The sequence below is a fragment of the Malania oleifera genome, chromosome 3 (assembly GCF_029873635.1).
Source record: "Malania oleifera isolate guangnan ecotype guangnan chromosome 3, ASM2987363v1, whole genome shotgun sequence".
Lineage (NCBI taxonomy): Eukaryota > Viridiplantae > Streptophyta > Magnoliopsida > Santalales > Ximeniaceae > Malania > Malania oleifera.
Window position 1 is genome coordinate 20,151,249 of NC_080419.1, and position 13,289 is coordinate 20,164,537.

The 13,289-nt window shown below is 35.2% G+C and overlaps 1 protein-coding gene across 2 annotated transcripts in view; it reads right to left on the bottom strand.

Moving 5' to 3' along the window:
- Positions 1–13,289, bottom strand: part of LOC131150635 (bifunctional 3-dehydroquinate dehydratase/shikimate dehydrogenase, chloroplastic-like) — a 98,220-nt gene that overhangs the window by 47,048 nt on the left and 37,883 nt on the right. For both annotated transcript variants that reach the window (XM_058101483.1, XM_058101482.1), the window contains exons 12-29: positions 13,037–13,134; positions 12,693–12,878; positions 12,302–12,482; positions 12,023–12,217; positions 11,883–11,926; positions 11,316–11,372; positions 10,890–10,986; positions 10,634–10,806; positions 10,342–10,555; positions 10,026–10,151; positions 9,763–9,852; positions 6,849–6,965; positions 6,588–6,668; positions 6,296–6,403; positions 4,543–4,712; positions 1,558–1,636; positions 1,378–1,452; positions 126–223 (exon numbers count right to left, since the gene is read on the bottom strand). In XM_058101483.1, the coding sequence (XP_057957466.1) occupies positions 126–223; positions 1,378–1,452; positions 1,558–1,636; positions 4,543–4,712; positions 6,296–6,403; positions 6,588–6,668; positions 6,849–6,965; positions 9,763–9,852; positions 10,026–10,151; positions 10,342–10,555; positions 10,634–10,806; positions 10,890–10,986; positions 11,316–11,372; positions 11,883–11,926; positions 12,023–12,217; positions 12,302–12,482; positions 12,693–12,878; positions 13,037–13,134 (2,189 nt within the window). The remainder of the gene's footprint in view (positions 1–125; positions 224–1,377; positions 1,453–1,557; positions 1,637–4,542; positions 4,713–6,295; positions 6,404–6,587; positions 6,669–6,848; positions 6,966–9,762; positions 9,853–10,025; positions 10,152–10,341; positions 10,556–10,633; positions 10,807–10,889; positions 10,987–11,315; positions 11,373–11,882; positions 11,927–12,022; positions 12,218–12,301; positions 12,483–12,692; positions 12,879–13,036; positions 13,135–13,289) is intronic.

Below are 13,289 nucleotides of genomic sequence, written 5' to 3' on the forward strand. Positions count from 1 at the left end.
AAAAAAAACACAAAAAAACAAAACAAAATTTTCTTCAGCAGAAGTCAAAGTTGCACTTGAAATTGCTGAGAAGTATCAAGTACAAAGAAACTCAAGTTCCATTGGTTAAAAGTAACCCACTATACCTGGTATTGTTGTCAAAAAAACCAGCAGTAATGCTTTGATTAGCAACTCCCAGTTTATGCTCCGCTGAGGCTCTGACTTGTTCCTCCACAGTTTGGACCTGGCACAACAAAAGCATTTTTAGAGAATTCAGCAGAGAAAATTTCAGCGAAAATACATCACTTACTATATGGAACTCATAAATCCAACGAACTTATAAATCCAAAGATATACATATGTTAAAAATCAGGGGCAGCATTTAACAAAACGGATCTGAGTTAAGCATGGTAGTCAAAAGGTGTGAGGTGCAGCAAGGCGATGGCTTTTGCACTTCATAGAGGTTGAGATGATGGGATATGCATGAGGTGCAGCAAGGCACTTGCCTCATTTATTTTTCATTTATGCTTGGTATCTTCTCCTCGAAGGGCCAACAGGCTCCGAGCTTTTTTCTCTCCTTTTTTGCTCCTCTCTTCTGCCTCTTCTTATTACTGTCCTTCTTCTGACCTGTGCCGCTGCTTTCTGTCAGAGCTACAATGACCCTTTTTTCGGCTTTTTTTTTTTTTGTTCCTTTTTTCCAGAAACTATGCTGCTCTTTCTGTAAGTTTTTTTTTGTTTTCTTAGGATTTTTGGTACGAACACCATGTGCTGTGAACCCCCATTGTATAGGGCAATTTATACACAACTTTATTAAATGTGCACCTCACCTTTGTGCAATCTTCACCTTGCACCTTGCACCTTGCACCTTGCACCTAGGCTTCAGGTACCCTTTGCACCTTGTGCCTTGATTTACCCTTGAAGCATTCAAATTTTCATTTTGTTCATCTTTAAGCTCCCCATCATTCCACATTTCATAAATTAGCAGAAGCTTTAACAAGAAAGAATAACCATGGAGGCTTGATGAGGCAAAACAAAGCAATGGTTTGGTAACAAGCCAAATGGATGACACAATTTTTTCCCCCCTGGAGTGAAAGAAGCAAGACAACTCCTTACATTCAGATAGGGTTCCCTAGGCAGCTAAAAGCCTAAAACATTGCAAGAGAAGCTGAATTCTTTGAACTCAATTGCAATTGGTGAAGAAAAGTGTAATACAACTAATCCAAATATACTACATGGGTATTGGCTTTTAAAATTGAAAATTACTGTTCAAAATATCAAAAAAGAGGAAACTTTAACTCTTCGATAAAACTTTGTGCATAAATACTTCCAGCTGCCAGCTTAAGAAAACAAGCCATACTACTTGTCTCAAAATATTGCCTAAATGAAAAAATCACTCACTGTTTCTAATCGAAGAACAAGAACATCCCTCTTCTGGCCAATCCTATGAGCCCTTGCTTGTGCTTGCAAATCAACCTGTCAAGAGTAAAAATGAAGAAATTAACCAGCTAAAACATCAATCATGTATACCATCAACCCAGAACTAAAAGTTCTTCAAGCAACAGTGATACTATATATTGCCTGTGGATTCCAATCAGTGTCAAATATGATCACAGTATCAGCAGCTTGAAGATTCACTCCAACGCCTCCAGCCCGAATACTGACACCAAAATTCTAAATGTCAGTACCATAGAAACTAATTTAAAAACATATGCACATGGAAAACTTTGAAAAGACTAAAGAGGCAAGAAAAGGTTGTTAGTGAAGCTAAACATAGAGCTATAATAATTTATATACTAGACTAGATAAAGAAAGAAAGAAAAAAGAACATTTGAACTTGCTCGAGCTAGGGAAACAAAAGGCAGACTTAGGTAATATCAAATGTATAAATAATTAGGATGATACTATTTTAGTAAAGAAGCTATAATGGAAAGATGCGAACATTCTCTTTTGGCACCAAGCAGCAAAATTATTTTAATAAGTTATTTATTAAAAATCAAGTCAAAAGCTTAAACTTAGGGTTGACAAATGAGAAAAATGCTAAAATTTTGAGATTATCCGCAAAATTAGAGCCAATGAAGTTAAGCATGCAATATGCATTAAAGAAGATGAAAAGTCGAAAAGCTATAGGACAGGATGACTTCCCAATAGAAACTTGCAAATTCCTAGGTGATAACAGAATAATATGGTTAGCTAATTTATTTAACACAATTATAACAACTGAAAAAACGAGCAATGAATGGATGAAAAGCACTTTAATGCCCATATAAAAAATAAAGGAGACATTTAAAATTGTAAAAACTAAAAACCATTGTCAAGTTAACCTTTGAGTCATACAGCGTAAGGAAAAAGGTAATTGAACAATGATCAAGGTTAGAAATGAAGGTATAAGAAAATTAATTTGGTTTTATAGAGAGAGGTCAACTATAAAAATTATATATGTACTAAAATGAGTAATGGAGGAAAATGTGAGACTCAAACATGGTTTTTGTTGGCTTAGAGAAAGCATAGGAGGCCAAAGGAAGTTATATGGTGGGTTCTAGAAAAGAAAAGAGAAGGGAAAACAGAGTATATAGTAAGTAAATAGATGTGATTAAGGATGTTTATAAGAGTAATGACTAGTGTTAGGTCTACATGAGTCCAGGGAGTTTCTAATCACAATAGTGCAGATTAAGGGTCTGCTTTAACTCCTTATCATTTTGCATTATTGATGAATGAAATTACTGGGAATATCCAAAAATGAGGTTCCACAGTATATATTGTTTGCAGATGATAATGTCTTGATTAATGAAACTAAAGTTGAAGTTGAATCTTAAGTTAGAATTATAGAGAGAAGCTTTAGAATCTAAAGTTTTTAACATTATGCTAATAAGAAAAAAGCATGGACAGTAATTTTAGTCATTTTAAGAGGAATATTGGAGAAAAGATTAAATTTCATGGTCAAGAAAGTCCAAAGAAAAAAATTCTAATAAAAAAGAATTTCATCAACAGAAAATAAAACTGGAGGATCAAGAGCACTAGTAGGTTTCAATACCTTGGATCTATTATGCAAGCCGAAAAAAAAAAAAAAGAATTTATAATGTAGTATGAAGAGTTAAAACAGGTTAGGTAAATATAGTTTCAGGCATGTTATGTCATAGAACGCATTAAAATTAAAAGAACAGTTCTATAGATTGGCTATAAGACCGGCCATCCCATATGAATCAAAAGGTTAAGCAATTAAAGCAAATTGGGTTAAATGGAGAAGTATTTCAGGCTTGCTGTGTGACCATAGAATACCTTTAAATATATTTTTAAAAAAATGTTCAGGATGGTTATAAGACCAGCTATGCTATATGAATCAAAATATTAGGCCACTAAAGAACAACATATCCAAAAAGTAAAAGTGGATGAAATGAGAATGATAAAGTGGATGAATGAAAAGATTCTAAAAGATAAATTAAGGAATGAATTTATTTGTAGCAAGTTAGGCATAATAGCACCACTCACAAGTGACAGGGTGAGCACCAACGATAACTTCAACAAAGATAGGAAGGAAGGATTTGACAACCTTCTAATTGTAAATGGATATTACCCTAGATCGTGCTGAATGGCAGAAGAGGAACCATGTAGCCGACACCACCTAGTAGGACTTAAGGCTTGGTTATTCTTTGTTTCATGTTGTTGTATGCATGTACGATTAATAAAAGAAAGGGGAAAATGCAACAATACATGCTCCATATTACGATTGCTCAATACTTTGGGAACAAGTGGTTTCAAGAACTGTTCTCAAAATAAAATGTTCTATTCTCTAAGGAAGCCAGGACCAACAGACTCCATATTAGCTTGGTGTAGTCAACAGCTTGTCTGCAGATTCCAAGGATGCTGCCACTAACTCAGGCAATGCATGAGGAGCTTGAGAATGAGGCCAAAGTACTATTTTCTCTTTCTATGTTTCACAATTCCACATCCCCAACTGCGCTACATTCCAATACAAAGCATTTAAGAAGGGACAGTGAGGCTAGGATTCAGTTTAACTTCAAGAATGACACAAAAAACAAAAATAGAAGTTGTATTTGTCATGGCCTCAGAGATGGGTGGTCAGTGAGGGGGTCATCCCCCAAGATCCACTGCAATAAAATCTCAATGAAAAGCCTAAAAACATGGGGCTAGGACCACTTAGTGAGGACAAGCACATACAGGAATCAACATGAAACTCTCCTCTCCTGAACAGAAAATGGAAAATAAAATAAGGAAATTTAAAAATATACTCCTGCAGGAAATAGGAATTTGGAAAAAAAAAAACCGTTTCATTGTCGAATGGACAGGACCGAGGTTTTCAAAAATTATTATTTAGGATAAAAACTTATTGGACATGACTTATTTCTGTTTTTTTTTTAGAGATCCATATATCGATTTTGAATAGACAGTTCAAGAATCATCTGGTTACTGATTATAGAATCTTTTCCAACAGCGCATCTCAGTAAAAATTCAATAAAAAAATACTCAAAAGGAAGGGGAAAGGAATAGCAGGCACTCACTGAATGTCAGGAACCAAAAACTACAAAACTAAAAGCAACAACTAACCTGAGCAAAAATATAAAAAATGGGGAATCTGGTTTGTTGAACAGCTCAATAAGGGCTCCACGGTCACTTCCAGATGTATGTCCATCCAAGCGAAGGTAGCGATACTGTTTCCAGCTGAGATATTCTTCCATAACATCAAGCAGTCTAGTCATTGTTGAAAAGAACAGAACCTGCATCATAACATGTCCCAGGATTACCAATCAAAAAAAGGTCCCAGATCCAAGTTATAGCTCGCAAAATGTCGATACTTGATTGACAATTCAAATATTATATCTATAGTGGAACTAATTCAGTATAATAAAAATCAGTTGAATAAGGAAGAAGTTGAATATGAGCAAATAAAGTACGCATTCAAGGAACTTTTAAAGAATGCTTTCCATGCGATATATAAATTGTTTTAGAAAAATAAATACAAAAGAACGACGTAAAATGCTATAATCTAAGGCATCACAACTCAAAAACAGAGTATTGCCAGGGCAGCAGAGGCGAGTGGCACAGCCATCTTTTTTCTCCTTTTAAAAAAACTTCAATCCCCTAAAAACGTAAGAGTAACTTCCAAAACCAAAAAGATTAAACAGATATTCAAAAATTAAGCATTAAAAAAAATATAGCAATGGCACTTAAAATTTTGAAAATAAATAAATAGATAAATAAATACACATGCACACACAGCAGACCGCATAAGAAGGCAGTAAATGTGGTTTAATTTTTAAAAAATAAAAATAAAAACAGAATAGCTCGTAGAAATGCAATAAAATGAAAATATACCATTCAACTGTTGTGAACACATCATGGCTTTAAATCGCGGTAGCGAGTAGCGTAACGTAACAGTAATGGGTTTAACTAGAAGCAGGAGTAGCGGATGTTACATAACGGGAAGCGGGTGTAACGACCGTGAATTTTTTTGAAGCACGCACAACCTTGTGCTTATTAGCGTACTTGCATGTTTTAAGCTTTTAGCCCCTCTTAGAAGGAGTTTTAGTGTATTTTGGATCCTTTAGTTCGAGCAACTAAGTTATTTGGTAAGGGCAACAAGTTTACATTTGTTTTAAACCACCATTAACAGAAATATTATGTGTGTGTGCGTATTTATACTTCTCATTGTTCTTATACGTGATAAATTCTTATGTGTTCTAAATTAATTAATAAACGAAATACATCATACACTCCATTAATCTATTAGACACATAAGACATACAAATAATACAAATATAAAATAGTTAGAAAATAAAGAAGGTTGAAGTTGAAAAATATATAACATAAATATCACATTACTAATATTATCAAAATAAAATATTTTCCTAACAAGTTAGTATTTTCAAATTGTTAATTAATACATCTCTTATGAGCATTTAAAGAAATAGTAAATTTTGTATCATTGTCATCCTCATTATAATCTTTTCCCCCTCTCGCCACATGGTATATTGAGAATGATTCATGAAAGATACGGAAAAAGTGAGAAGAAAAAGTAAAAAATAAAATATTTTTTTGGTGTAACAGTTCTGTAGCAGTTACATAACGGCCGTAGCAGCCTTTATATAACGGCCGCGGTCCGTAACGGCCACTACAGCTCTGATTTTTATTCCCACCGATTTCACGGTGTGTAACAGTATCGGTAACCCCAAAACCGTTACATAATAGTGTTATGTAACGGTCGCAGCCGTTATTTAAAACCATGGAACACATAGAACACCACGAACTTTGATCCATAAAATTTTGAAATAGTTAGAATCATAAACAAGCATTTTCATACTCGGTGGTCTGTTGCTTTTAATTTGGGTAGTAAGCGATCTAACATCTCAAGCTTCCCACAAAGTCTCACAATTGTTGGCAAATAATGTTTAGGGACTAAGCTATCAACCTGCACAGGAACAGGTCAAATATTAGTAGAGCCAAATAAATGTAAACAAACACCAAGCCCCATCAAAATGCTTATAAGTAACCATGAAAAAAAAAAGCCACTTTTAAACATTTCCCTAGTCTCTGCTTCCCCTAATCTTCTCTAACAGCCAACTGTATCCTAAATGAACAGTAAAAGAGCATACCTCGTCTGCATGAAGCTGGCTGAGATATGGATGATTGCATATATTGCGTAGCTCCATAACAGAATTGTGCACTGACCGAGCCTAATATAACCGTGAGCTTAAAGTTAAGAGTGAATAAATAAACAACCATCCAGAGTATGAATGTGCAAACAAAAGGTGTTTATGCACTATGCATGCTTATATGAGTTATGGAATATCATGAGAAAGCCACTGTGCACAAATTCAAACATGGCTAAGAACAAAATGCAGAAAAGATAAAACCTTTGAGTTTCCAATTGAACCAAGATTGTCTTCCACCCTCTTCATCAAAAGCTTCTGATATGCAGAAGCCTCACATCTTACAAGTCTTTCAATCTTTTCAGGCAATTCATTTTCAACCTACCAAAAACAGCGTTGAAATGTGAGAAGATACATTATGATAGGAATCCAAAGCTCAAAGATCTAGGAAATCACAAGATCCAATAGTTCTTTGAAACATGGGCATTAAAGAAAAAAACTTCGCAAGAAATCTGTGAAGGTCTCAGCAGATAATAACCATTAGAACAGCTGTTTGTAATTATAATTTGAGAAACCAAATCACAACCCAGCTGCATTATGCAGACAGACAAATCGGACATGAAGTAAGCACCCAAAGTTTCAACATAAAAATTGTTTCCAGAATTGTTGTCCTTTACAGAACTAAACCAAAACCTCAAAGGAATCCACTGCACTATACTGGCAATGCTGACACTAAACATTATTCTGTGAATACCTTTGCAGCTTCTTCTCTGTGTTCAGTGGCTCCCTCTTCAGTCTCAATATATGCTATGGAAGCACCTAAGAGTGTTAAATGCACATACTTGGTACTGCTCCAGGCATGAAAAAAAGTGAGGTGTTCCCCAGTTGATGGATGAGAATGTGTCACAATGCCTTAAGCATCTATATAAATGGGTAATAAATTAACCACACACTAGACGTAAACAGCTCAGGTTTTTTCCATTTTCAGTTTCTAATATTACAAAATTGCCACCACATTTCCAACTTTCTAGCTTTTGTACAGAAAACTTAGAAATATGAAAAAAAGTGTTTTCTCAGGTTTTCTGGAAAAACGTTAGAAAATCAGAAACTGCGGCACTGTTTTTCAATTACTTGAAATATTAAAGTGGAAAATAAAGTATTTTCTCAACTTAATGCATCCAAAAATTCCACAAGTAGGGCTGTTGGTGGATCAGATTGAGCTCAAATTTCTAGCCAAACCAATTAGATCGGTTTGAGAAAAAACTCAAACTGAAGTCAAACCATATAGGATGCGGTTTGGACTGGTTTGATACTCGAGTGGATTGGGTCAAATTGGCAAATTAGTTTTATTTTAAAAAAAGAAAAAAAATAACATAGAAAAGTATTAGTGAAATTAAAATTTAGCATAACATATGCAAGTGACGTAAGTCTCCAATGGCTTGAAACGTATAGATTGAACAGGAAAGAGATCCTCAAAAAAACCTTAATCTCAAAGCAACACACATTATGCAATTTTGTTGTTTGTTCTATTTTTTTGCCATTATATTTAAGTCCGATTAGGTTGGGTGGTTTCCAGCTTTTAACCTGTCTTTCAATCCGCATGTTCAGTTTCTATGGAAATACAATCCACAACCCAATCCAAATACTTTTGAAACCATTCTTTGTAGGCAGTATGGACTGAGTTGGGTCAGTTTGGTCATGTTGGGTTATTCCATGAACAATCCAATCCACAAGAGAATAAACATAAGAAGAAATAATTATAACTTATATGAATTCATGAAATCCTTTAACCATGAAAGAAATTGAACATTTACATAATTGACTGAAAAAATTCTAAAGAAATAAGTAGGCAGATTCAAAAAAACCCAAGCCAAATCCCCAAAAATAAATAAACAGAGCAGAGGGTGCAACACCAAATCCACCCCACTTCAAACACCAAGCTATATAATTGAAATTACCAGCTAGCAATGCAGGTCAAAACTCATCATGACTACAAAAGAAATGAAAACCAAAGAATAATAAATTAGAGAGTCGTGAGGATGCTAAATAATTATCAAAGAAATTAAAGATTGATGGCAGGGCAGAGCTATTTTTGGCTGCTTCCACATTTCACCAAGTGGACACATCCAGTAGAACTGCAGAAGTTCCTTAATGGAACCTTATGGAATCCCAGCGAGGGGTGAATTCAGTTCGGTGCGGTTCAGTTTTAGTCAATACTGAACTCCAAACTGCAAAATTTGGTTTCTTAAAATGCTGAACTGGAACTGACAGTTTTCTCACTAATCGGCTTAGTGGTTTTACGGTTCGGTACTGATAATAAGCTGATCACATGGAAACCACTCAAATTTTTTGCCTCTCAAGTTAAATACTTAAACTCCAAGGACTCCACCGCAACATTGGGAATCTAATGTAGGCCAGGCGCTTTAGATGCAAACCTAGCCATATTGGTGACCAAGCTGATGGGGGCGACCTATATTTATAAAGGAGGGAGAGGCAAAACGTCTCCACTGTATCCGATGTGGGACAGGAATGGATAGGGAGCATTGAGCAATGACTTCAGCATTGATCTCCTACTCTTTTTGTCCCACATCGAAAATGCATGAGCAAGGCGAGCCTCCCCAGCTTTATAAAAGCTCACCATTTCTCTCTTTCACTTGTTCTTCTACTAGGATTAAAATTTAAAGGAAAGCGGAGAGAATGAAGATGTAATTACTTTGTTCAAGAATTATTAGTAAACAAAATAAATATATTAACATTAGTTAAACCTATGACATTACATGACATAATTAATACATATTAATTTATATACGATATTTCAATTTTTCAGTTCTGTTCTGGGTTGGAAACCAAAACCGAGAACTGAAAACCAAACCGACACTTATTTCAGTCTGGTTTCAGGTCAGTTTTTGGTTTTTTGATAAATTTTGTACACCCCTATTCCCAATAGAGCAAAACTCAATTGGGTGATGCATGCCCCAACCAATTTCACATAGATTTCATATTTCACTGAATTGTAGATTAAGGAAGCACATACAAAACTGAGAATTTATTCGACAATTGGAATACATACCCAAACCCAAGTCAAAGAATACATCTGCTAACATATTAAGAAACATGATATAAATAAATTTCTTGAATATCATAAAAAGGAAAACATAAACTATCATATTTTAAGGACCTTGTGTTTCAGCCTCCGAAGTACAAATGGCCGAAGAACCTGGTGAAGACGATTTATGATCAAAAGATTCTCTTCCTCGGATAATAAAGCCTAGTTATGATAAGCACAAAATATGCAATAAGAAATGGGAAGTGGATGGGAATAAGAAAAGTAGCAAGATCAATAATTGATAGAGACAGCGTGAGAATGAGAGAGAGAGAAGAACAGGTCTATATAACAGAAAAATGGCTAATGAAAAATACCAGAAATGGTCAAAAGCTTACTTGATCAGGTGAATTATCACCATTACTCTCAAAAGGTTTGTTGAACCACTGAGAAAAATCCTCAGATGAGTTAAAAATATTGGGCAACAGGAAGTTAAGGAGTGCCCACAATTCCTCGAGATTGTTCTACATAAAAGAAAGGAATAATAATCAGAAACACATCCACATCAGAAAGCAACAAATGAAGGGCAATGAAGATCCAGGAGTGATGTCAAACTAACAAAAAAGGGAAGATAGTCTATATCTCTGAAACTGAAGTCCAAAGATTAGCAGGAATAATAAATAAATCAACAGCAAGAAGAAGATAGTATGTGACCTGTAGAGGCGTCCCAGTTAACAGCAATCTGTGAGAACTCTGGTAATGCTTCAAGTCAGCATTCAACTTGCAAGAAGCATTCTTTATGCGATGGCCTTCATCAATTATGATATAATGCCAATGTATTTTGCTTAGTTTGGGCCGATCATGCTTATTCATCAAGTACTCGTACGTTGTTAGAAGGACATTGAATTTCTGATGAACAATTCTTTCCCTGCAATAAACAAAAAATCCAGTCATACTTCCATGATGAGTATAAATAAAAGTTAAGTTTGCACTAATGTGCCATTACTTGAATAGCCTACGCCGCTCCTCTGGTGGCCCAGCATAGACAATTTTGTTCACAGCCGGGGCCCAAAAGTTAATTTCTGACTCCCATCCAGGTAGAACTGAAGATGGCACAACAACTAGAAAAGGTCCTCTATCATTTTTGGCTTCCATTAGGTAACAAATCAGAGCAATAACCTACAATATCACATGCAATGAGACTGTTCATGTGTACAAATTTGAAAGCAGTGTCAAAATATTGATTCAATGCCAAGCCATACCTGAACAGTTTTACCAAGACCCATTTCATCAGCAAGAATTCCATTCAAATGATTATTGTATAGTGAAACCAACCAACGCAGGCCATTCATTTGGTACCTGAATCTCACAAACAGAAACTATAAATAAAAGCAAGCCATAGCACGACAATGGATGTTCTTTTTTTCTTTTATATTTTTGATAGCAAAAGAAGAGATTTCATTAATAAGAGAATAATTTACAAAGAGGAGAATAAGACATCTTCCGTCAAAATACTGGAAAAAAACAGAAAAAAGGAAACTAAAAAGAAAGATGGATGGATTTTTTCTTTAATCCATGGACATAAGTTTTAAGGGAAAAGAACAATTAAAAAGTAAACATAACATGAAACACTAAATCTATCCTAGGGAGAATACTTGCACGTTATTTGAAAATGCATATTCACTCACTCTCTTAATTTCCCGCCTTCAAGACAAGTTGGCTGCTCTGCAATGCTCTCTTTTATACTGCACAAAACAACATTAATTATAAGGATTGTTAGAATACCACTTTACCTAAAAGCTTAAGCTGTTAGGTTGTGGGCCAACAATATATATCAAGCCTTAACATTCCCCCGCATGTGCAGCCCAACAGCATGTGGAGAGATAACACACGATAAAATAACACTCATGATAGGGAATACAATAATTTTCTAAACACCACACAATAAATGCAAGCAACAAGACTAGAACCCCCAGGACCTCCTAGTAATCAGCTCTGATACCATGTTAAATTACCACTTTACCTAAAGCTTAAGCAGTTAGGTTGTGGACCAACAATGTACATCAAGGCTAAACAAGGATAAATAAAAATGGCATTTATTCGACACAAATTCTAAAAAGGAACCCATAAACTAAAGGCCTCAAGGCATCTGGATTCTCGGACAACACACCACAGAGACATCATACACCGACATCCATTATTTTTCAGAAGCATGTAATAAAAAAATAGAATTTAAGAAAGAGAAATGATGTTACCTGTGAGCCATCAAATAGTACTTTTCATTGCTTTCCATGTAATGCTGCAAAGCAAAGTCACAGCAACTGAGTACAAAAACATGGAACTCCAGACAGAGCATAGGGGAAAACATAAACAAAAAAACAAATAACGAACTTGCCTTCGCCTGGTCACTCTCCTCTTCATTCTCTGCAGCTGTTTCATTCTTCTCAACAACACCTGCAGTTCGGCTCTCCTCCATATCAAGTTCAAAGCGTGTCGCCACAGCCTTTGCATCCTTTAGTTTTGATCCAAGCTTCTGAAGATATTTCTCAGTCTCTTTGAGCAGTTGTTTAACACGATCTGATTTAGCATCCTATACAATCATCCAAATCATAAACAAAGAGCACAGAGGAGAATACGAATCTGAAACCAGTAAAATCTAATAACCAGACCACACCTGAACCATTCTTAGATACCCCTCCACATCATTAATCTTCAATAGATTAATCTTCTCACGCTGGATTCTGTCAATCTTCTCTCGATGTATTCTTTCTTTCCTTTTGTGAAATTCTTTCACATATTTATTAAAACCCTTCCAGCGTTCTCTCTTAATTTTAAACACGTCATCCAGTCTTTCCCTAACGTACAGATCATCAGGCAAGTTGTAAAAAATCAAAATATCATTTGCAAAAGCAAATCACTTCCACAAGAACATAGGTGGATACCCATTAGACCACTACAATGTATTAGACAAACAAAAAAATATATGTATAGTTCTGTAAATTCAATGGTACAGAAGTTAATGCTTGATTTGCCCCAAAAAGAAAATAAGAAAAAGAAATGGATACTTGTGAATTTCTATCTCTGTGAAGAACTCTTTCTGCCTCTCGCGAATCCTCTTTTGTCGCTCTTCCTTCATTCTCTGCTCATATTTCTCAACTTGTTTCAGCCTCCTACCAATTCTATTTTTCTTGATAGACTTTAAGCGATCCATTTCAGCACCTATTGGTTTGAAAAAATCACTCAGAAAATCACTGCCCAAAATAAAATAAATGTTGGATCAGAATCAACAAAGGATAGCGGAAATGAAGAAATAAAACAGCATAAAAAGTAGAAATGAAATGAAACTCTACAATTTAGCTGACAAAATAGAAACATGAACTAGAGCATAACAAATAGGAAAATCAAAGACCTCCGGAGACGGCGCTGAAGTTGCAACAGTTGAAGCTTTTTCAATTCAATGACACTTCTGGTTTTTGCAGAAATATCTGCAGATGAGCTCACAGTTTCCTGCAAAATTTGCAAGTTAACAGCAAAAAAGTATGAACTGGCAACACGAGAAATATGACAAACAGCCACACAGATCAGATTTTTCTTCTATGAGCTTAATGTAAATCAGGGAACATGTGAGATGAAACCACTAAGTTAAAACTGTTACGGACTGT